At 37.9% G+C, this 25,548-nt stretch overlaps 1 protein-coding gene across 7 annotated transcripts; it reads right to left on the bottom strand.

Moving 5' to 3' along the window:
- Positions 1-778: 778 nt before the first annotated feature.
- LOC111621427 (nuclear hormone receptor E75-like) lies at positions 779-25,271 on the bottom strand. 7 transcript variants are annotated; one of them, XM_023363563.1, is made up of 8 exons: positions 17,251-17,391; positions 7,761-7,890; positions 7,381-7,469; positions 5,551-5,695; positions 4,012-4,250; positions 3,317-3,487; positions 2,983-3,211; positions 779-2,903 (listed from the first exon to the last, which is right to left on the bottom strand). In XM_023363563.1, the coding sequence occupies exons 2-8, from the start codon at positions 7,849-7,851 to the stop codon at positions 1,420-1,422; spliced, it is 2,448 nt and encodes an 815-aa protein (XP_023219331.1). In that variant the 5' UTR covers positions 7,852-7,890; positions 17,251-17,391; the 3' UTR covers positions 779-1,419. The 7 variants fall into 7 exon arrangements, with proteins under 7 accessions (XP_023219331.1, XP_023219332.1, XP_023219329.1 ...); XM_023363564.1 differs by lacking the exons at positions 7,761-7,890; positions 17,251-17,391 and adding an exon at positions 25,165-25,271; XM_023363561.1 differs by lacking the exons at positions 7,761-7,890; positions 17,251-17,391 and adding an exon at positions 19,451-19,582.
- Between the last annotated feature and the right edge of the window lie 277 nt (positions 25,272-25,548).

The following is a 25,548-nucleotide window of genomic DNA, read 5'->3' as shown; positions in this document are numbered from 1 at the left end:
ATCGATGAGGTTGGACCAAAATGTACAGGGCAATAAGCCAGAAGGGGGAACGAATTTATTGGTTATTCGCTTTTTTGGCTGGGGTGTTAAACAGGCTAAAAGCCAATATGCCCCTTCTCCAGTGACTGGAAAGTAGAATTGGCATGGTTTAAATTGCCGGAATTATTATTATTTTTTTATTAATAAAATTACCTGTTAATCGATTCTCGCGCTTCTGTGTTGTTATAATTACCGGGAATTCAATATGTCTGGCGACCCTGAAACGTAATTGCGTATTTACTGTACAGTACTTGAAATTTACGTAATTAAAGAACGATAATGTTCGTAAAATATTTCGAATACCGATAGCGTTAATAAACGTTTGGCCAAAATTTCCATAGTTGAGGTGGATTTTAAATTCGCGTAATTGCCAAATGACGAATCTCCATATTTTATTAGGAAATTCGAGGAATTTCTTTAACAAACTGAAATTTCCAAATTGACGTCGATAATCGCGGTTACTATAGTAACTAGACTTTACGCAATGTTTTCAAGCTCAAAGTTGAAAAGGTCAAGTTGAATTAAACGAGAATTCTATCCGACATTTTTAATCAAATCTCATTTGTAACGTAATTAAAATAGTTGATATAATCGATGGAATTTTTAATGTCAAAATCGATTGTTTTTACTCGGAATTTTCCATAAAGCGCAGTTGCAGAAGGCCTACAGACAGTGTAGACGTTTCGGGCTGATTCGATTTAGTAGGGTAGAGGTAGACGATTAAATAAAGAATACGCCATTCCAAGAAAAAAATCTTTATTATTGCAAGAACACGAATTCGATACACGATCACAACACCAGACACTGTACACTAAGTTAAATAATGAATTTCCAATGAACAGAAGTACAAAGACAAATATGTACTACACAACAGCGATCCATATAATACTGCTGATGGAACACTGAACATAATAATACATCACATAATGGAAGAAAGGGAAAAGGAGGTTTTGGGATTCTTGCACTCTTCTCACTCTTCGTTTTAAGTTAATGATTTTTTATATATATTTATATATATATATATATATTTTTCAGTAATATTTTTTCTGATATTATACTAGGATGAAAAGGAAATATTTACAATCAGATACCTACTTAACGTCCCGTTCTCCATTCCCATTTGAACTCTATTTTTAGCACTTTGTACAATCACCAGATGAAGCTGGTATCCATCAGCCTCCGTAAAACATTTTACAATGCTAAGGTACAAAAAACGGAAAACGTAACTATTTACAACAAATGGGTGGTGGTTGGTGATTGGTATTGGTGGTGCTCGGTCTCGAGACGTTTGGAGTTCGCAAGAGCACGCGACTGACATTAGGATCGATGGATCTGTACGTCGTTATCATCGGGAGTCCCAAAGAAAGTTCTTGTTTAGACTCACGATTTTTTGGATAGGTTCAAAGGTTGAGCGTCCATCATTTCGGTGAAGTTTGCTTGCGGTGCGGGCGAAGGGTTGGAAGGTATACGAACTTCCATTTGATTTCCTGTGGGTGATGTAGGAGGGATGACTAGGTTGGTTGATGGTGGAGGAGAACGATGCTCATACAGGATACGAGATTGGACCGACTGCGAAGACGGACAGCTTGCAGTTGTCACTCCTTGAGGAATATCAAGACTCATAAAATTGGGACGAACCTGTACGTTACCGTTGGATTGACCATTTACCATGGGCCAGGAGACGGAAGTGGCACAGTAGTTTGGTGCATTGCTATGTGGAATGTAGAAACCGGGAGGGCATTTGTTTACCTGATTGTTTGATGAACCTTCTTGCGGGACTGATTCCGTTCTCATGATGATATTATGAATGAGATCAGTTCTTTTCAATTGTTGTTCGCTCATATAACGCGGTGCTTGTTCTAATGTTTTCACCAAAGTGCTGTGGGTGCTAGCCAACGACATGTTGGCGATGGTGGGGCTCGATGGGCTTTCCGATTCCCTCCTGGCTGCCCTGAATTTTTTATGATTGCGATATGCTTCATCCATTAACATATTTGTATTAATCAGTGGTGGTGCTTGGAGAGCCCTCTTTAGAACTGGCATGTCTTCTGTGCTATCGTGTTTCTCTACATTATCGGAATCTAGAAAGTCTTTTACTTTTTCTTCCAAAGCCGATCTAGGACTAGAACATACTGATGTCGTAGGTGTGGTACTGTGCCCGTGTTCCTTACCACTTTCAATACCAGAGTCTGTAGGAGAATCGACACGGCGGATTTTTGTATATCCAGAGCCTTTCATAGGGCTCTCACTATAATAGCACTCGTCCCCGGAACTGCATCCATGTTCGACTCCATTGGTTTCACGCGTTCTTTTAACAGATTGTTGATTTTCGGTAGGTTGAACCATTTCGCCAGGCCAAACACTATCAGTATCAAAACTTCTGCTGCTAGAGAAAGATGATGATCTAATGGGACTCTTGACCTCATCTGTGGACATACCACTTCCGACAGATTGGGGACTGCCAAAAGGATCGTGTTCGTCTTTGGAATCTGAGGTGCTCCACTCACTGCAAGCTGTGCTACCACTGTGTTGACTTTGTTGGCCTGGTGAGGCACATCGATTATCTTCTAACTGATGTTCTTGAGATACCACCATAGCCGAGTACTGGCTCCAAGCATCTTGGATATCCGGATAGGTGCTAGGGCTAGTAGCTGTAGCAGAAGTATTTCTTGGTTCCATTTTGTAAGCTAAAAGTTTTTCTGAGTGTAATGTGTTGAGAGTACGAAGATCTGGAATCTTTTTCATCAGTTCGTTAAATATAGATGGATTATGAGGATGTTTACTGATGATTGCTTTCTGTAAAATGTCGGTTAGCTTTTTCTGAATTTTCTGAACTAAATCTACGTTTCTTAAGCCTGGTCGATCTGTTAAATAAGAGTAAAGAGATCAGCTTATTCATACACTGTACATTGGGACAGTGTGAGGTAAAATGTCACTACTTACCAGCTGCGATAACAACCACGGCGCAGAAGAGTCCCAATTCACTATCAGATAACTGGAGACTGTTCAAACGTTCGGCAAAGTCAAACATAGAATCCAGAAGAAAACGGGCATTGCTAGCAGAATGCAGAGCTTCTCTTCGCAACACTTGACCGTTAAGACAGATTAGAGAATTAGCTTCCGAATTGAACATACAAGCCAATCTCACTAAAAGAACCTCGAAGACGCCAGCCTGGAATGAAAAGACGGATATAGACTTATGAGAATTACGAATTCCACGAATGATGACTACAAAATAGCGTGAATCAACAAATAAGGATCAAGGACAAAAACAAACCTTTAACAAAGTAACTTGATCGTCTTGCGCCAACAAACTGAAACCGGGCAGACGCTTGGCAAACTCCACAACACCTCGAATGGCTGGTGAGAAACGTTCCGAAAAATCTTCCATAATTCTTGAACCGCCTCCATTATCGAGAGGATGTGGTGCGGGATTCAACGGGCATGCCTAACAGGGAACAAAAACAATGGTCAGTTAATACCGTCCTTGACCCACATATGTCATCGTACGTTTTCACCAATGGCATAAACAACAAGTAATAAAAAGCACTTAGAAAACAGGTGAACCGTTGACTTTGAATGCAAGGTCACCCTGTTTACAATCGAAAGATATCATTGATAATCTAGTTATTTCTATTGCGCGGGCGAATACGATAAACCGCAAAAAATAAAGTTTCTTCTGCCATATCTAGAATACAGATTTCACAACTTCCTTCGTAGCGCAGAATCCGAGAACGATATTTTTCCCCTTCTTTAAATCAAGGTCAATACCTGTACCGGTACATAATCGATCCTATATCGGATAACGGAGTGACCTTGCACTTTCACTACATTTTCAGGGATGCGTCAAGGTTATGTTTATTACGTACTCGAGATAATTAAGTAAGTCACATTCCTGGGAAATTCGAAACTATCGAAATAAACGAGAACTTTGCCCGAGTGAATATATTATTAAACGGCGTAGATACTTACCAAATGAGGAGGACAATGAGTGTAGATGGGTTTGGATTGAGCTCTTTCCACCAGGGTGGCCACTTTGTCACGAGTGTAATCGCATGTTTCCTCGTGAGCGGTAACGATCATCGTCAAGAGCTTCATTTCGTCCTCCAGTTCGGCATTGAGAGCCTTCTCCTGCGAACAGGCGTTGACTTTTTGCATAGCAGCCAATATTTTAGCCTTCTCCCTCTTAGGTACACGTCCGAAACGTACGGCTGTAATAAAACGAAAGCGGATTAGTTTTCGTTTCCCGGTTTCAAAATTCTATGTTTCTTACCGTAACCGTATCTTACAAGTTTCATTTCTAACAACCTTCCGTCCGGGTTGGGTATTCGTTCGGCGCGTTAATAACCTGCTTAGAATACTGGTCATTGCGCTTGTCTTCCACAGAATGCGGGGTGAAAGTAGTTTATGGATGATAAACAAGCTCGGAGACGGTCACATGATGGCCAACTGCGTCACCGACGAACATAGAACTGCGTAGCCTTGAACTTGTTTCTCACTCCCCACGACCCAGTTACCCCCTTTCGGACTGTGCTGCCACCTAACGAGCTACGAACGCATTAGAAGACACGAGTTTTATTCCAGACGGATCGATAGTTTTGCCATCGTCCATATCAGACGCAAATGTACCGAGCCAGCCACGTACGCAGGATTTCCTGATAGGTATGATGCAACCGGCGTATGCGCTGCAGGAAAAGCGCCTACGCTAGCTTCCAGTCAAATGGTGACCTTGAACAGAGAACGTAAACAACGGGGGACCGCTCGGGGGAGGAATGCCAGGAAGTAAATGGCTCTTTTGCAAGGTGAAAGTCTGCCATCTAGTGGAGCAAAATGTCAACCGTCAATGCCACTAAAATATTACATTAAGGCGCATTCCAAGCAATTAATAACCCGATTGTACTGTACTTTGCGAAGAAAGTCGTCGCCATCACCGAATTCCGGGTAACGCTATGATTAAAAATGGCGAGGCTCTCTAAATATATCGAGTCAGCTCTTCCTAGTATATGACCCGGAATAGCCATTAAAATTTTAACACCACCGATGACGCAAGTGTAATTGCTTCGCCCACGACCGAAGCAGCTAATTTGAAAAAATCTCGGTACACAGGAGAGTTAACTTTTGCAGAGATGAAGAATAACTACAACTAAAGATAGTCTTATTTTTAGTCGCAAGTTTCAACATCACCGACTCTCCTGACCCGTTATGCTCTATTAACATCTACCATTAATACATTCATTTTGCTATTATATTTCTAATATATATTTAATATTTCGAATTTTAATAGTGAAAATTAAAGTTTTAAATAAATAATATAAAAGAAAACGATTGTAAAAGTTATAAAACCGGAGACGTATCAACAGGGTAGAAGCATTAGGTAGCACTTATGCAATTCAACATGTCCGACTTAGGGTGGCCGGTCATTGAACCCTACAACACACCCATACAACGGAAGATGCTACATTTAACGGTTTTGCTGGGATTATAGGAGAAAAATTGACTATTTTTACTCACCGTCTCTGGACATTCCCACTGCTATACACTTCTTAAGTCGGCAATATTGGCATCGATTCCTGTTTATCCTAAGGATCGAACATTGTTGGTTTTTGGTACACGGTCTGTACTGTATCTTCTGTTGGATGCTTCTTCGGAAGAAACCCTGCATAATACGCATAAAATGATCTTCTATAACTTTACACAAGTTATTGGTTAAAGCGGCCTTATCAACTAAAGAAACGACCATTATTTAAAAGGTACTTCCGACTCGATCGGAGCACTTTAGGAAACTAAACGGAATAAAACAACTATTTAGGTCATACACCGCCTTGTTTACCAGTTTTCACCAGGACGGATTCATTATGGGTAAACCATTACGTAACTAGATGCGCATGCGCCGCTTACCCGGCCCCCGGTTGGGGTCGATGACCGGACAGGATGACACAGTTTCCAACGAAAGTAAAAGTGGTGCACTGACGTCACAAGCCACAAGGCAGCATTCAAGTTCAGCCGAAGCTTCCCCCCCACCAGTCAGGCAAGTGCGACTCTCGTGCTCAAAAACGTGATGAAAAAACTGCCTCCATAGATGACTTAGTTGGAGAGTTCATTGACCTCGATGGCCTGAAAAGTTAGGTCAATAGAAGACGTTGAACTCTCTAGAAATATGCCGCGAACTATGTACGGGTGTCGTCATTTCATTGGCTGCCACTGACATCTGCAAGCGGGTTTTCAGGTGACGTCGTCATTGGTTGATTTGACGATGATTGAATGAGTTTTAACCAATCGCAACGCGTCGTAATATTTATCGTACGATTATACAATCTCCACTTTTCTAAATTAACGTAACAAATCCTAATTTAATTGCAAAATGACTAAATATAAAAATTAACAAATAAAAATGGCTCGATTTTCGAGATAATCGGCAAATTACATAATAAAGCTAAACAAACCTGGAAAAATCCGCGACGTTTTAGAGAATGCCCGAGTCTTCTCTAAACTCGCACTACTCAAAACAAGGCTAATAACGATTGCAAATATCGCACAGCCAGCGGTAATATGCTCTTACGTTACGGAATATTCGCAGAGGAGCTGGCTCATGTCCGGTGTCTTACGCAATTGTAAACAAGATTCCTGGCAGTGCAGGCCATTCGGTCATTCAACCCCTTTACCCTTGAACTTGAAAAATGCTGCCGCGAACTCTCCCGACCAATCACTTTCGTAGTCACGTGATTTAATTGCGGTTCAACGACCCGATGCAAAATGTATACCTCGAATTCAGGGAAGTGTGGTTATAGGTATGGTTAGGAAATGTAGCACAAGGTGAGATGATGGAAGCGGCGGAGTTCCGATGGTCATTGAACCCGTCTCGTCCCTGGAAACTTGCCAAGAACCTGTTGCGGTCATTCACCTATGTTCATTGACGGACTATTTCAAGGGCGAATGACTAAATGGGATCTGCTCTCCTGATTGGTTCCAGGATCTACTTGCATGCACCTGTTCTACACGTTGCTTTGGTAACCATCATAAACAAACCAATAAGATAATTAGAGGGTGGCCGATTCCGCGAATCCTACCCGGTTTAGGAGAACGCGTACGAGAAAGCGCTTTTTTCCCGACCTTTCGGATTTGGCCATCGGGTCCTTTTAATCGATAGACAGAGACGGGCACGCTTTTTGAAACTACAGCTTCACAATATTTTCTCCGATTTTTCATCACATGCGAATATGACAATTGGGTAAACTAAATACGCCTTATCTTTAAATCGTTTAGATTTTAATACCAGATAGATAAGCAAGACCGTAATATACGTTAAAATAATTTTTTAATTAAAGGTCAAAGGTTACTGACCTTGCACCCCTCACAAGAATGGACACCATAATGAAATCCACTGGCTTTATCACCACAGACACGACACAAAACTGTTGTACCATCAAATTCTGCAAAGAGAAAAATATTTGTAAAATATTAAAATACATATAATAACCTTGACCTTTTAATATTACTACAAAAAACATATACAAATATAAAAAAACAGGCATCGGCCCGATGGGTCAATGCCCCTCTCGAGCAAGTTATCAGTGCAGGTTAACGCACTTAGAAAAATCTTTGGACTTTCGACGTTAATAATCGGTAAACAAAATCCGATAGAGATTGGCAACCTTGGAATCTGCTATTAAAAAACACAAGGAAAAAAAGGGAGAGGGATAGAGAAGAGAGCAAAAATTTACCTATTTTCAAATCAATGTCCTTCTTATCCGAATCCTGCTCCGAAGGAGGCAGCGAATTTAGAAGCTGAAGGTCTTTTTCGCTGAGAATCATAATGTCAGAATAAAATCCGAACCTTCAACACATTTAATCCTATGTATATAGTTAAGTAACAACACCAACAGCAACGCTATCAAAAACGGGAAGGCAAAGCTACAACTCTCCAAGTCAGTTTCAAGGTCCCGAATGACAGTGAAAGTAGACTGACTGCCTGTTTAGTCGAAGTTGGCTGCAGTCAGGTGAAGCGGATAAAGCCTAGAAAACCGGTCCTATCGTGGATTGTTTCGTAGGCCACAGAGAAAGCAGGGCATTTTCCCTACCACCGGACAAGTTCACGTTTATTATTTTGTGATTATTTTCCATGTCGTCCATCCACCGGATAGGAGAGGCCGATCCGACCAATGGCGGATCGGTGGTGCCGCGTGACGACACTCTTCTCTATTCGTTTATTGGTCGAGCTTTGGCTTGGCTCCTCCCCAAAACGTCTGGTCTGAAGAGGGTTCACTGACCGATACCCGACCACGTGTATAGGCTGATACAGTTTGCCAGTGTGTCATGTAACTAGGGAGCCGTTCACCTCTGCCTTTGCGCGTCTAGTTCGACCCTGTGCGAAGTCGTATGGCGTATAAGATCGATAACGAAGTGCACGGCTGTTAGTGTCAACGCACTCTCTTCATAGAACCGCTGTTTGTTTTACTAATGGTCATTCGGTCTCCTCTGCCTTCCAAGAAATCGCGGCCCCGTCCGAAATCGCTAATTATACGCGTACTAAATATGTTTTTGTGTCAAAAGTGTTTACCACTTTCACAAACAGGAAGTTTTCCCTCCTTCGGGGAAAGGGGTCCGGGGTGAAGGGTCAGCGCCGGACAATGGGCAACCCGCCACGCGGAAATTCCCAACAAACAAATTGGTCGAGCAGTCGGACAAATATCTTTCGGGGTGAATTAGAGGTCAAAGGGGACAATTTTACACTTTTTAGTGGAAAGTGAGGGTCAGTTTGGATTCGAAGCGCACCACTGCCAAAATTTTTGTGACCTCCTTCGGTTTTTTATAGCCTCCGGTCGGAACGTCAAGGTCAAGGTAAAGAAGTCGTTTTCCTCTGACCCCTCAATTTACCCTTCCAAGGACATAACGATGAACCAACCCAGAGTCGCCTCTTCTCTCTCTCTTGACCTTGACTCATGTAGTGTACTAACCCGGCTGGCTTTTTTCATCCATACGACTACAAACGGAGATTTAATTCGTTAAAAACGCCAAATATTTCTTCCAGACAGCTTAATTTTACTAAATATATAAAAGTTCTATCCCGCACGAGCAAAAAAACATCATCTGGCACAGAGATACGTTAATAGCTTGTAAAAATAAAAGAGAAAAGAATATATTTTGGTATAGGCTAGGTGTAGTATCAAAAGGTTGCTCGATATTCAAGGTAAATGCTGTTCACGCCATATCAATTCTGGTGGGCGCTAAATATAGAAAACAGTACGAAGACAACTTTAACAGAGTATCAATCGATATTAAGATTTGTCAGGGTGCAGTGACATCGCCCGTTGCTATAGCATTCCTCGGATATGTGGGTCAACGCACTCTGCTTGTGGCGTCGCAGCAATAAACAGATTGGCAAGCTGCCCCTGCCCACTTCAGCTTTCCAGTGCGACAACGATGTCAACAACCCTTCTACCCACCCTCCGTATGATGTTTTCATGGCCACACGATATTGGGAAGTGATGTATCGATTCGATACTTCACGTGATTCGGGGCAACGTCCTCGTACATTCAACATACTAAAAATAAGAGTAAAAACTTTCATTGCTCTTTATAAGATTTTTAAGAATGCTCGGAATAGTAATGGACGTTTCAGGTGTAACTCTGTATATCGATCGGTCTGCCTCTACCCCATTTTCTACCCCCGAAAGCTGGCGATCGCCATAGTTACCATGTGAATGAACCGACTGAAGAATAGTGAGTCAACGAACTCCTTCGCAATGCTCTTCCTATATCTCATTCTGTAAACAATCGAAAAGCTTACTGGGCACAAGGGCATATCTGTTAAGAGCTATGAAGTAATATTGTTTTGGCATCGAAAAGACATTAAAAACGGATAACAGTGAAGTTAACCTGACTTGTTTCGAGGGCGTCGACGTTCTATTACATTATGTAATTAAAAGCATATAATTTGATTCTCTTCCGGTTCAAAATCTGAAGCCGGGGTCATCGACCACCTTTCACCTCCGTTATATGGTCCGAGTGAAAGTGTTACGATGACCCAGGCGCGGTCATCGTCTGACTGCGACCTTGTATTGTTTACTAAATCTCCACGTATATAAAGGGCGCAGCTAAATACAGGAAGTATATAACTTTAACCAGTTTTAATTACTATCGTTTGCCATCTTTGCATCCACACGTGGGTCATTGGACGAATTTCAAGGGCAAATTAACTTTTCCTTGCTGGTTTTTATAGCATTATCCTTTACTTCCTTCCCTATAAAGGACACGTGAGATTTCTCGTGATGCTTGTCCCATTTTAGAACGGCACGTGATTTTATTGAATGTCCTCAATTGAGATGTCCTGTGAATCGAGAGTTTTTAATCTAGAAAATACATGTTAAATTCGCTTTTCCGATCTATTTTCCTCTTAATGATTTTTTAATTCATTAAGGGAGAAAGTAGATCGGAAAAGAGAACAGAAAAATCGCCAATAAACATGTTGACGCTTTTATATTGATTCTCCTATTTGTGCCTTATTAGCTATAAATCTCTTTTTAACGGACTGGCTTCTACTACAATGTAATAAATTTAACAAGAGAGTTACTACGAGAGTCTATCAAAATTTAATATTTAGCTAAAGAGCGTTGAGGGGAAAAATTTACGAGAAAATTGAATGGTTATATCTATTCAATGGAGAAGAGGTAATTGAAGAGGTTAGCACTTTCTTTGGACACGAGGGAGAGGGAATAGAAGCCGATCGGAAGAGGTAACTTCACACAGGTCATTGTAATACTTTACTTTCACTCGGTTTGAGAGACTGGTCATTGAACTGAGGCCATCCTCCGGTCCTTGACTCATTGCCTGACTACCCATTTCATCACAGGACCGGGATGAATCTATCCTATGACTATGACAACCGGAAAATATCATCGGTTCCTGCTTTTTGGTCCAGCTGCCGTCTATCACCTGGCATTGAAAAGGAAAAGTGATCCCCTCTCCCTTTTACGGAAACGAAATAAACAACCCCCTCCCTCAACACGGAAGGGGTCTTTTCTCCAAACGGAATTTCGGGGAGTTGTATCCCTTCCGCAGATGTTTATATAAAAAAAAATAAATAAATAACAGCTGCGTGGGTTTCCAGAGTGAGAGATGAGAGTGTTTTGATATCTCTTCACCCGGTCATGGCCAGAAGTTGTAGGTATGTAGTAGAGCTAGTCTGGAGTTGAAAGACCTCTTACTAAAGTATCTCGTTGATGCAAGCAACAGTGCCCTTGATGCTTGTAGTGCCGACGATACAAGCAGGTTTGACAAGTCGGGACAGACAAGGTCAATGGCGGACGATGACTTAGAGAGAAAGTGTGTTACTATCAGGTAGATAACCTCAGCTGCTTAATAGCAAAACTGAACCGAAAATTCTTTAACCGACCATCCCGTAAGGTGATTAGCCTACCATTCTCTAATTTATTTTAATAAAACGTTTACGTGCATTACCTATTTGTTATCTATAATAACTAGATATTAAAAAACGTCAATTAACACCTGTGCCCACTGTTAGATAACCTATACACCTCCGAAGTTCAGGACGTTGACCCAATAGGAGTGCGAGTCTCTAGAAAGATCGATTCTCGACTAACTCGCAAACAGTTTCATCGATTGATGATGTCATGGGTCAAGAGAGGTCGAAAATATACTTAGTAAATGGGCACGAACAAGTATTTTTTTTAATTTACAAAAATTACGATAATTTACGTTCATTTGTATGCGGATAAATTCACAATACTCAAATGGAAATTTCTCCTCTTTATCGTCTTACAGCAGGAAAAATCAATGTTTATTTATTCTTCTACCGCTTTAAAGCAATGTATCTACTTTCGAACACTATTTTGTAATATGATAAATCGTAAGATATTTGGCTAGAGAATCGCGTATAATTTGAACTCAATCTATTAAGTAAAGAGATCACAAGCACTGAAAATAGTAACAATTAAAAAAAATCTGAATAGAAACTTCGGTAACTTTCATCAGATGGAAAGACGTAATGTGTAAAAAATGTAACCTCCGACCTCATTTTGCCATCATTCTGTAACACAATATTCTGTTTGTTTTAAAAATCCACCCGTAATTACGTCATAACGAACCTGTTTCTAGCCCCTGTATCACCTACTTTCACATAACTCCAATCTAGGCAGGTTGTTCACCCCGACCTCGCTTTTCTTTACTTCCGTATCTGTTGAACTGACTTGCCTCTTACTCTGCGCTTGTCTAGTTTTGTATCAGCTATTTATATCATTCTGTAGCAAAGATCGAGAAAGAGAGATGCTACACTAAAAAAAAGTAATAAACTATTTAAGTAATATCTACCATAAACAATTTGCCCATTTCTAGCGCTGTTTAAAAATCATTTTTCTGTTGATTATAATTGTGGAAATCCTCATCTTCTCTGTATCTGTTTTCGCTAAGTTACGTATCGCAATTGCTGGCTTATCTACTTGTTTTATTTAAGAAAATAATAAATTTATCAAAGCTACATTCTACGAGACAAATGTCTTAACTAAGAGTAACCAGAACATCCGTAAAAGTCCCGAAACAAAACTAAATAGGATATAGTCTTATCAGAAAAGGTTTTATAGTTAGCTTGGGTTTTCCGGTGGTTAAAAATGAGCTGTCTGTGTGATAAGAAAATTGGATCTTCAGTAAACGAAATACAACACTGGGCATCAACAAAACGCACCTGAGTTCATGCACATTCGGTCATCAACCTCTTCAACAAGGTCAGACGAAACTTTCGCTATCTTCGTCTGTAAGCTAACGAGTTTTTATATGAAATAAATAGTTGATTTTACAAGGCCCCAAGCGTTAAAGCTCTTCTTTCTAATCTTCGATCGTTCACCCTATAAAATATTTTGAAAATTCGATATTCGGATTACCCATTTCCAGGAGATACTAAGGGGGTCAATGACCCGATATTTGATTCGCAACTTCTTCGCTCAGTCGATGGAAATACCTGGAAAAAGTTTGCCGTACTATTTGATATTCATCGAAATACTTTTATATTGGTTTTGAAAATTTTTATTTTTCACAAATCTGAGTAAACAATCGAGAATTGTAAATAAGCCAACAGATGGGGATACCAAATTCACCATAGGCTTATATGGAGAATTCGTAAACATATTGCTTGACGTAAACAACCTTTTCAGAATTTCCACCCCTCACCCCATTCAGTTTTGTATTTCCTGGTCCCTTCCGCAACTTTTGTCCTTTCCCAACTGTTCCCTTTCCAAAAAGGGGTGAGGCGGGGGAAAGTGAAAACATCCGGACTAAATGAGTGAATTTTCCTGCCTGAAATCCATCCCCATATCATATTTTCGTTAATAAAAAACTCTCCAGTGTACTCTCCTGTGAAAAATTAAATTAGCAATCGTTCACTTATTATTATTTTTTGCGGTCCTAATTTTTAACGCTTTATTTCCGAATGAGATCTTTTATAAATGTAAACTCTGTAGAGATGAAACGACAAATTCTAGCCCTATCCTAATTTTCAAATGACCCGAAAATCTGAAAATGACTAAGATATTTTGAAAAGCACTCATCCTGTCTGAAGATAGATCAGAGGTCAATACTTTATTTGGAACAAACATAATTATTCTATTTTCTTAAAAGCATTAATCATATAGGAACTGGGTTTGGTTAGAACTAAATATATCAGCTGCCACATATCCTGACTAAAAATCTGTTTCCATATTCCTAGCTTTATCCAATATTATTAATAATCAAGAAACATAGCAAGTTTGGAATGAAAATAAATTAAATACCAAGTAAAATAATCAAACTTAACACTTGATATCCTGAAATTGTATAAATTGTAGTTATATAAACCGTATAAAGACCGAATGGTAAAGATCTAATTCTCCAAAAACATTTTAGACATTAATACTAAAATTATTCAACCTTTTTCAGTTAGAAATTTATAATTAATGCCTTCGTTTCTGATTGATATCTCTGCATAATAAAATCATATTTGCCATATTCATTTATGAATGATTTAGTAAAGTTTGTAGCACACGACAAGATATGAAAAGAGAAATGAAAACAACTGGATTTGACTCCTTTGCTTCAGCCAAGTAAATGCTTTCTTCTTATTCTACTTTAATACGAACGAAAACAAACTTGTTGCGAGCTAATTTATGAAATAATACAGAAATATTCGAGTGCATAATAAATAATAGTGAAGAAAAATATGCTTTAATTTATAAGAGAGAACAAAGAGGTACATTAGGAGAAAGTTTCCAAGATGTCATCAAACAGACAGCTGATGAACTAAGTATATGAGAGGTTATTATAGGTAGATAAAATATTTCTATGTGGGGCTCCCAGTGGGTGAGAAAAAAAATTTTTAATAGCTTTAGCCACCTGCTCGTGGGTCGGAAAGTAGAAAGAGGGGGACAAAATACACGCACATCCGTCCCTTAGTTGTCCAGCCTTGTCGGATATTAGTGATGCATTTCCTGTCGGAATTTTTTTGTCATCGTGTTGAACTTGACATTTGTTCAAACACGAATTCCCACTTTCTCCCCATCCTCGTATGAAAAACTAAATCCTCCATTTTTGCCAACCCTACGCTATCCCTACGCGTTTTTCTAAACGACATTCGATTTTTATCTGTTGTCGAATTCCCCCACAGAACTCGAATTCATCTTAATAACCCTTGGAAATCGAGACAAAAATAAGAAAAATCGATGTCCAATCGGTTTAAAATTGGTTACGTGGTTAACTCTTTCTTTTATCTTTCTCATCGATAACCTGCGAGGTGCCTCACTTAAATTTCTGACACCTGTACTCCATCACGTGACATGCCATGCACCGTCTCACATGTGAATAGCCGCACTATCAAGGCCCCTCTGTCGGTCATCGACCCTTATCGACTGGCAGAGACCTTGATACGCGATTTGACCCGAAATCTTCCTCACCCAGTCTGTTTAACTGCAGAAAAGGAAAGGTTATAGCCTCATAAGTTCGGTCATATCTTTCGCTTCTTCACTCTAATGTCAGTAAGGTCCGAACCCATTCTCCATTTGTGTGCCTCGAGTTCATTAACCTAATCGATCAACAAGAATTATTTCGCTATAATAGCAATTTCTGAAATATTAAGCTCTTTTTTCTATATTTTAATCACTTAAATTTTATATCTACAATTAAAAACACACGGTTTTTGTTTTATTTTTTTCAAATTATTAAATTTGAAATTCTTAATGGAATAGTTAATATGGAGCGAGCGAAATAAATAGAAGAAATTTCTTCTTTTCGATATTTTTTTTCGTTCTGAGGCATACAACATTAAAATTAACGGATTTATTATATAAAATCTTGGTGTAGAAATCGAGACACAAATCTAAAAACCTCATATTTTAACAGCATTAAATATATATATAAAAAATGTGTGTGTGTGTTTGCGTGTGTGTATCAGGAAAAGTTCTGAACTTGTTAAAAACGGAAACAAAACAGAACTGAATGAGAGATCAACAGTCAGGAAGTAAATATGCGCATTCATCACCAAATTTCTACCGTCCCGATGACACTGTACCGTCTACCTACTTCCGCAAAACGTCGCTAGAGGGCATTGCCTTCCAACGGTCAATGACCTTGATGCTACAGACCCATCGGTGCCCCCTCGCACACAACTGGGAATATTTCGAATTAGAAAGCGCCTAATAAAAATATAAGCTTCTTCCATATTCACAGAATCGATTTCGTCGTTAACTTACTAATTTTAGTAAAGAATAAAAAGAAAAAGAATTTCCCCCTCTTTCAAAAACAAGATAAAAGAAAAAGTTAACTCGGTCTTCCTCTTCTAAATATTGTTACTTCGTACATGATTATTTAATTTCTTAAGTTTATTATAATTAAACAATTGTAATGATTGTTCTATTTCGCGCATAGAAAGTGATTATTACGTCTGGAAAGAATAATTAAAAAAAACAGTGTAGAGAATTTTTATATATATTTTTGCCCTTCTGACGATGCTTCTATACGCAAGAAATAATCATTTTTCTCTTGACCTTAGTCGTTTATTTCCCATCGATCGCATCCCGTCCCGCCATATTGGCTGCCAAGTCGTCGTCATGGTAACCGACGTGGCGATGTAGGTCAAGTCCACATCACTACGTTCATTGCTCCAAGCAACCGGAGACCTGTTTACGGCCAGTATCAGCAGAGGTCGCTATTGCACGGAGAACTCCAAACTGACTCACCCCATCTAGCGGAATCTTTTTCAGACCGTTGGCAAGATTTATCTGGCTCGCACGCGTTCTAAATCAAACCGGTGACGTCACGGTTGAACATCGAACAGGTAACATAAACAACGAACAATAACAAAAAGTGTAGCGGTCTTTATTAAAGAAAAATATAATAAATACCGCGTACGAATATAATGAGATATTTATATTATCAAAGGGTTAAAAGGAATAGCTTTTAACTGTGTCGTTATTTGTTTACGTTGTCTGGAAACGAATCACGACGTAGTCGCTAGAGGAGCAATACGAAATGACCTTTTCGCCGAACTTAATATGGATTATGTTAATTAACCGAGATGGGATAAGACACGGCCAATGTCAACATATGGTAATCGCGCAGGTAAAAATAACAAAATGTAGCGATGCCGTCAGTTATTTATAACGTTAAATCGATGGAAAGCGTTTTCTAAGCCCTATTTAAAGAGTTCAATCCTATCAGCCGGGATCTTACCTTTCTGCTCGCATCTTACTTTCGCCATAGTTCGAAATCACGCATAAAGGTCCTGTTCCGTTTCTTCTTTGTGCCACCGGAGCAAATTTATGTGCCCTACTTGGCTACTTGTTTGACACAATCAGCCAACCCTGCACATCTCTCCCTCTAGTGGTCAAGGCCAAGGTCTGTGGAAAGTGACAACAGCGCCATTCTGTTTCCCAGCCCCTTTGCTATCGACGGACGTCCTCAAGGTAGTAATCCTAGTTTCATCGCAGGATCATCAACTGAGTAGCCATGACACCGTTCCTTACCGCGTCCTTGGCCTGAACAGCTGACTGGGAATCCATAGCAGAAGCCACGCTTGTTGACCTTGTACTTGGTTCTTGGAGAATTGCCAGCCATTTTCATATACTACCGCATTGCTACGCCACGATTTAAACAGATCAATAAATAAAACTCGATCAGATACCCATCCCACCCCATCACGAGTCATTTAGAGAAAGAAAAAAAAAAGAAGGATACGTTCAATCCCCGTTGATATGGCCCACATGACAAACGGTCACGAGGTGAGGTTGATCAAATTTATATATCGTCTTTTACCTCCTGCGTACAACCGTGCGCGTGCACGGTTTTGTCATTCTCATCCCACACATGCACATACACAACTCGACACAACACAACTAGCGACCTTGAAAACAACTAGCTGCCAGGTTCTCTTGCGCAAAGAAACATGCGTCGACATCGAGCTGCACCGGAAGGGTGAAATGTATAAATATATCAAAAACTCGATCTGGTACCCTTCGTAAGTAGAGACGTCTCCAATCGCTGGGTTTATTCAGTTCCATGCGGGATCTCTAGGAGATGGCGTAGCAACGTGATAAGGCATTCACGTGTTGTCTTCTTCCATTTATTCCACGTGACTTATAATCTTTTCTTTAATAGTCACTCCGCGGGATACATTTCTTTCTCTTCGTCAACAATACCATAAACAATTAAAAGAGAAAAACCCGTGGGCATCGAGCCCGAAGCTCTATTTTAAGATGAAAAACCGCGCTTTTAAAAATATTTAGTCAATAAAAAAAAAAAAAAAAGTTAAAGGAAAGAAAAGCGAAAGTGGGTCATTTACACCTTTAAGAAAATTCCGCAAGATGGCAGCATTTACCATTAATCTTTGGGGCACAAGAAAAGAGGACGATGTGGAGGGTCAGCGAACAGCAAAGGTTGATCCTGATCTAGATACGAATACTTTCACTATAAGGAGAGTAAAAAGTAGGTTGTGCCTCGCGGCTACTCGCAGATTGAAAGAATGTAGGTCCAAAGTGTGACTAGGAAAAACCAGTTCTTTCGAGATGATACACTTTTAACGAGTTTTCTATCATATTAATGAACTTAAATCATCTTCCAATTAGGGTTAATTTATGCAATTGGCGTTTATTTTCCAAGATGCCAACAGAAACACACACACACACACAGACTAAAAATGGATATTCCACCTGAAAAGACACTCTGACTATTTTTTAAACTTAAATAAATAAACAAAACGATTTTTTAGAAAGAAAAAAAAATCGTAGTATATTTATTGCCAGCAACGATATGTAGGTCAACCCCAAAGCTGGCCCACAGAACGCCTTTCACTGTGGCCCATTTTCCAGCTCAGTTCAATGGCCTCTGGCCCAGAAAGCGAATCTGGTATATTCAGGACAAATTTGGGTCTGTTCACGACGTTACGTCAACATGGGAGCCCGACTAATCGAGAACGTGTTTAAAAACAAACTTCTCGAGGAACTTTTGCTTTAAAAATTCTCATAGATGACTTTCCTGTCGATATATTCTAAAAATGGAATGACAAAGAATATCTATTTGCTATATAAACATTCATAGAGAAATGTTAAACCGCTCGAAAATACAGTTTATTAGAATAATCGAATTTCCGTTTTAATTAATTTTGACGAGCATTGTACCCACTTAGAATAATATTCATCTCAAATACTCGAATTAAAACCTGTTGCTTCATACATGCAAAATACAATTACGCATAAAATACACATATGAAAATTATTTAAACTGCTAAAACTAATTTTAAACCACTCCGATTTTTGTTATGTGCATAAATACTAAATTTATTTTTAGCAGAAGGTTTACAGGCGATGATGTCACGAGTATAAAAATAAAATTTAAAAAAGGAGAAGAAAAAAAAAACGAAAGTGACATTAAATAATCGTCGGACATTTCTAGTATTACGAAGTTAAAGTTAATTTTTATTGATGGAAAAGTAGGCACGGAGGGAGCACAATAACTTTCACTGAAACTTCTTTATGTACGGGTCACCATAACGAGGCTGTGACGTTATTCGGGGATTTAGACCTAGTTGAGTGTCAGTGATCCGATGGCCTGTTTTCTCTTCCCCTCTCGATAGAAGGGGAAAAGTGTAAGTTGACACACTTAACAAAGTACCCGCCCTGTTCGTAACAGTCCTTGAGTTAGCTAAAGTTACATAACGTTTAACTTAGACGAACTAAACAATTACTTAACAACATATAACAAAATTATATAAATTAATAATAAATTAAACATTTATTCCTTATACATCAGTAAGAATAAGTTTTCAAAGTTACTCGCTCGATTTCCATTGCAAACCACAGAAAAACTTTCAAACGACAACATATATAATAAGACAGATTACTCTTTAATCAGAATAAACTAATAAATAATCGAAACTTACCCCCAATTTCGGGTGAAGAATATGGCAAATTGTCATTACACTGAAACATCCATTCTGACATCCTCGAATTCAGAATGTTACCGTAGGATAACGTGTCCAACATAATGGAGAAATTTTACACACTTCAAAGTTTGAAAAAAAATCCTAGAGAAAGCACAGTTCGAACTTTGTACAGAGACGGAGATCACCTATTAGGATATCAAATACTTTCTTCCATCCTACTTTGCAAACACCGGCCACAATAAACGCTGCCTTTCCTCGTCGGTGTCGCGTTCATTTCTAGGCCATCGCTGGCATCGCATTAACAGAGTTGCTGCCACCATTTCCTTTCGATTCTCTCCCCCCCTAAACGTCAAAAGTATGCCGGTCGTTCACACCAGCCTGGCCGTGTGTTCTTAATGGCGTATGGCGAGTGTGTTGTGTGTATGAGCCGAGTGAAAATCTAGGCCACTTTCACATTCATTCCCAACTTCTCTTTCTAACCCGGAAAGTGGTCCAGTTAAACCACGTTCACTTATTCTTTACTTTTGCTCCGTAATTTAGCCATATTTATTTTAATAAATAACAACAACGATAATAAAATGTTAATAGAAATTTTTTTAAATTAGAAGAACGTTAAGGAAGTTCGGATTATTATTTTATTTTTAAATTTCCGGATTATAAAATGTATATCGTTTGTAACAATGCATTTTTGAATATTCCACTTTCGTTTCGATCTATTTTTGTTTGCCATTTAAAAATAAATAAATATATATATATTTATTAATAAGAACAAATGTTGAATTTACTGCAATTGTTTTCCTTTCGGGACCATCCATCACCAAAACAAAAAAAAATCGATTTTCGTTATTTTCATAGGAAACTCGATATTATATTGATCAATCGAGTTTTCGATTCGGATTCATCTGTTACAAATAATAATCGATGTTAAGCGATAGGCGAAACAATACAAGCAGGAAAAAAGATCCTGTTATCGGTATAACTAACCTATATCATATAAGAACTGTTCCGTTTCGGAGTTTACTCTTTTGTTACAGATAGAAGCGCATAGAGCAGTCATAACTTCCTACCTCCATTGGACAATAGAATGGTTGATTGCTTGCCAACACTAACCCTTTAAAACGGTCTATTTCCGCGAAGTATTAATTCCTAAATTAGTAAAGGAAATTTTTCTTTTTACAACCGACTGATATAATTATTACTTAAGTAAATCAACTTTCGGTTCGGATCGTATACCGTTCACAAAACAACAAAAAGTCTGCATAGAAGAGAAACTAATCAGTTTTTGAAATGAATCATTTAATGAAATAATTGAAGGAAAGAAAAAATATCATTAGACGAAATAAAGAAAAATCTTCGGACTCTAAAATGAATCGATTCGTGATCGATCGCAGAACGAATTAATTAAAGGAAATTGATCATTTCGGTTTAAAAACGGATTGAACTTTTCATCGCGAAACGAAACAATTTCTGTTTCGATTCCAGAAATGGATCATTTAATGCAATGTTCCGTTTAAATTGGAATTAAATGAATCTATTTCTGAAAAAGATCAAATAAATCTTTTGAATGAAATTTCGTCAATAAATCAATCACGAGTTCACAATCAATTATAAGCGAGATCGATTTAAATCAAATAGAAACAGATTGAAATGTAACCGTTGGAAAAATAGAACCTCCTAAGGGCGTAATTATAGAAACGAAAAGATCTCTGTCACCTTTTTAATCACTAAGTAATCATCCTTTCTTTCTTTTAACAAAACAAAAATTATAGAAAGTATTCTATTATCTTAATTCATTTGTAAACAAAGAGTTATATCAGTTTAATAGTGTTTTAAAAGTGAATTCTCTGTTTATCTCTAGAATTTCTCTCTTTATTGCCAGAAGGCAAGATTTATTCGCCTACCAGCGAAGAAACCTCATTTCTACATAAATACCACTTAACACATTGTCGACTAAAATAAAATTAACTTTTTTTTTTTTTACTCCCGCGATTAATGAAGAATTTTAAATGCGATTAAAAACGTCTCGTATTTTTTTAATAATTAAAAATCTTAAAATAAAAAGGGAGAAAGTAAAATTGTTGCTGCGATTACGTCAGGTTACAACACATCGAGCGAAAGACCAGCTGACCCCTTAACAGTTAGCAAAACCTCAGCGCAGCTTGACCTAAAAAACAGTTCATTTACCTCTTCACGAAGCTAGGTCACTAACTAAGCTGTTCTGCCTTGTGTGCATAACCCCTTCCAGCGTAATAAGCGCAACGCTAGTCGGAAAGGGGTTAGCTTGTTTATGGTAACAGCGTCCTCCCAGTTCAACCAATGATGTTGAAATCTTATTGACTGCAAGAGCCGGGGTGAACGAACTAGATGTAGATGCAAATGCATGAGACAGGGAAAAGTGTGTTACAAGGTCAGGAGAAAGTGAAACTTGCCTATCGACTGTAAACCGGTTTACTTTGTAAAAAAAAAAAACAACTTTTACAGTTTTCAATAGGATGAAATTGTTACATTTGATTATTTAATAACTCAGATTACGTTTGACAATGTAAAAACGTTTGAGTTTTCTCGCCTCGAACGGATCAATTGCTCCGAGATCAAATCACAAAATGGACTTTCACCTTCCACTACGCATGAGCACTGCTTTCCCTTTCCTTGAAAGGAAGCAAAAAAAAAGAAAAAAAAACACATTTATTCCATTTGGCAGAAGGCCCCGGGATGCCCTAATTTAGTGTTTATATTTATCTCCCTAACGGCAATTTTGGTACCTCATTCGTCTTAAGAATCTCTAATTGTCCAATAAGAAATCTATTTTGACACTTATCGCCCATTACAACCGTATAAAAAAATTAATGAGTTTATTTTCTCTTTATTAAATATTAAAATACATAGATATTTATATATTTCGGTAAGAAAAATTGTATTTAAAACTTATAAAAATCGCACGTTAGTTATAACGGCTAAGTTCTGATTTCAAATTTCTATATGAAGAGGCCTATGACGTCATAGACAAAAATAGACGTGGCTATCCCATTCGATTTTAAGTAACAACGATTTAACCTTTTATTAATTAACTAATTTATTTATCTACGGCTAATAAAATAGCCCTAATCTGAATATCTGACACTTTAATAAAAAAAAATAACGATCAATAATTTCTACCAATTGGACTTTGCACGCGGGCACGTGACTATCACGTGAGCGATGTTACCATAGCAACGCGTGCTGTAAATGTCAGCGGATCGAAGATAACACGTAGAAGGTAAGAGAGTTAAAAAAAAAAAACAGAAAGAAAAAATTGTCAGCGACGACTACACTTCTGCCGAGCTAGTACTAAATGTAGTATCATCCAAGGCCATGGTCACACAACTACAGCGCATTGACGCATTCCCGCCAACATATGTCAAGGCTAAAGGGGGGAATGTAACTAAATACTGGAAACTACTTAGATTATAAGGCGTATGCAAAATTTAGTAACATTCAAAGGTCATTTGTGAATAATATATTGTTAAACATTAGAAAATTTCAACATTTCTGAGCTCTATCCAATTCCCCACAATGCGTTGGAATGTATCCTAATATAATTCCCAACTGTTCGCATTTATAATGATCGATCTCTTGATTAAATAATCGATTTCCGGCGTGTTTATCGTTTCGATCGTTTTCTATTCTTTTCTTTTTATTTTTTTACAAAAGTAAAACTGTAATTTAGTTTTATAATAAATCGATTTTATTATTACTCGATTAATCGATTTCGTTTATACGAATCGATTTTTAATCGATTGTTAAAACTGAGGATTTGTAAATTTCATTAAATTTCTGTTAAAATAATCATTTACATCTTATTGTTTCGTCACAATTTTTTAAAATTGTTTTTTTTTTAATCAAATTCGTAGAAAAAGGAAGCGAGAAAATATTTGTAAATTTCCCAGAAAATTCTGTTATTGTTTGACAAATATTTATATCGGGATTATAATATATAAATTCGAATTTTTCTGTATGGCTCTTCTGGAAAATTGATGCTAAAAGATGAAAATCGAATCTTTTTCTCGGAGTCTCAAATTTTCTTTCCGAAATTTAATATTTAAAAATAATTTTAAAATAATTCGATCGAGATATATTCAATCGATATGTCAAAAAAAATTATCTCGAATAAGTTCTATTCAATTAAATCGAATTTTAAGTAAAATCGAATTCTGCGTATTCGATTTCTAAGGAAGGAATTGGTTTCTTAGAAGTGGCTTTCTTAAAAAAATCAATTCCTTTCTCTAAATTTGAATTTATATATTTTCTTCCCTGTTATATATAATTTTAGAAAATCAATTTTCTAAATTAAAAAAAATAAAAAGAAATTAAAATGTCTAAAATTTAAATATGATTAATGAGGGATCGTAGATGTAAAATGACTATTAAAATGTTACAAAAAACAAAACAAAATTAATAAAAGAAATTTTAATGTCAAAAGAAAGTCGAAGTGCTGAGATGATCGATCTATTATTAAAAATTAATTATTTCCGATCGATCTCTTAAGTAATAAATAGTGTGAAAATTGATTCATAGACCTTAATCAATCGCTCGTGGTCTAAAATGATCAATTAAAAGATCTATTTTGAAAGATAATGGTCGAAGCTATTTTTAAATTGTGTAATTTTCTGATAATGCTGTTACATATATGTTAAACGATTTAAATTTATTTGCCGAGTTGTTGCTAAACATTGAAGGATATAATAATTAAAGGCAATGCTTTATTAATATTTATAATTTAGTAAATATAGGGATAAAACGTGAGTTATAAATGTTATTAAAAATAACGACCTTCGTACGAAATAATTAGAAAAGAAATGGAAATTACCAATGGAAAATTTAGGTCAACAAATTAAGTGAGTAGTTATGTAAGATTTGAAAGCGAGTTGACAAGCGATGATACTTGTGCCCCATTACCTATAGGAATCTAGGCAACAGCAGTTAATTTTTCGATTCGTGATCGACGTCGATGGCATTTGTTAATTTAATTTTCGGAAAAAAAGTCGTTGTATAATTGCAAAAACGTCCACACGAATTTCCAACGTAATTGTTTGCGTTAGTAATGGACTTAAGTCCTCGTTTCGGAGGGGGAAAAAAGTCGTACGTAAGAATTACTTTTATCGAGATTACAATCTGATCGTCAACGGAGGATTTTTCACCTCCGTCCTATTAAATGTGAGGTTAGGAAAGAGAGAAACAAAATAAGGTTACCCTTATGGCATAGCAAGTGAGAGTGGTATGACATACATAGGAGGCGAACAACCTCTATTGGGGACACAACCTTCAGACGCGATCGACACGTCATATCCGTAAGTATTACGTCACATCCGTTCACAGTTATGTACAAACGTCGATTCCATAACGAATTTCTTAATAATTAGCTCGAATGCAATCGTAGTTTTCATTAGACGCGCGATAAATAACGAATATAGAGAAAAACGGCGGTAATGCCGGAGCAATTGGCGGATGCAGATCCTATATCCGTTCCACGGTTGCATCCATTGCTCTAATTGCAACGGAAGTATATTTTTATTGGGAAAAGACAAAATGCCTTAAGGTAGCTAAGCACTTTCTACATCGGTTTCTACTGGCATACATTCTCCGAAGCAGAAGCCCGTGCAGTACGCCTCCACCAAACAACGCGACCTTCGTAATCAAAAACGTTAACATTAACAATGTCAATAAGCACTTACCGATGTCTTCGATGTCTCTTTCCTTAACAGGTTCTTCGAGATCTTCTCCCATGATTCTTCGATTGCGTAAAGAAACGAATCAGTTTTCTTTTAGTTTATCCAGCTGTCCAAGCCCAGCTTTCGATTCCTCCACCCCTTGGGCAAGAGTGACTGTGTCCCGTGTTGGGTCAACGAACTACCGCCTACTATGCAGTTCGCCGAGAGACGTCACAACCTCATAGCACACTTCTGTCTGGTTGACCGAAACTGGACAGTTTAAGGCCAGGATTTAGGCCATTTTAAACACTATTCGCCATTCTAAACGAGTAAAAATTCCTTTTTCTTTTTAATGGCCTAGCGGCTCTCATTGATTACGCTCGTTTATTCAAAAAATTCTCTACTCGA

This window comes from Centruroides sculpturatus, unplaced genomic scaffold, assembly GCF_000671375.1.
Source record: "Centruroides sculpturatus isolate CEXI.00-Female unplaced genomic scaffold, Cexi_2.0 scaffold270, whole genome shotgun sequence".
Lineage (NCBI taxonomy): Eukaryota > Metazoa > Arthropoda > Arachnida > Scorpiones > Buthidae > Centruroides > Centruroides sculpturatus.
The sequence above is the reverse complement of the archived record's forward strand: the minus strand, read 5'-3'. Positions and strand labels throughout refer to the sequence as shown.

What these genes read in the sequence shown, in the direction of transcription:
- LOC111621427 (XM_023363561.1), bottom strand. Translation starts at nt 19,553, where the DNA reads ATGTTGGACACGTTATCCTACGGTAACATTCTGAATTCGAGGATGTCA. An exon ending in ATCAAGTTACTTTGTTAAAG is followed by an intron (nt 3,212 to 3,316) that starts GTTTGTTTTTGT and finishes TTTTCATTCCAG; the next exon opens with GCTGGCGTCTTCGAGGTTCT. An exon ending in CGTGGTTGTTATCGCAGCTG is followed by an intron (nt 2,904 to 2,982) that starts GTAAGTAGTGAC and finishes CTTATTTAACAG; the next exon opens with ATCGACCAGGCTTAAGAAAC.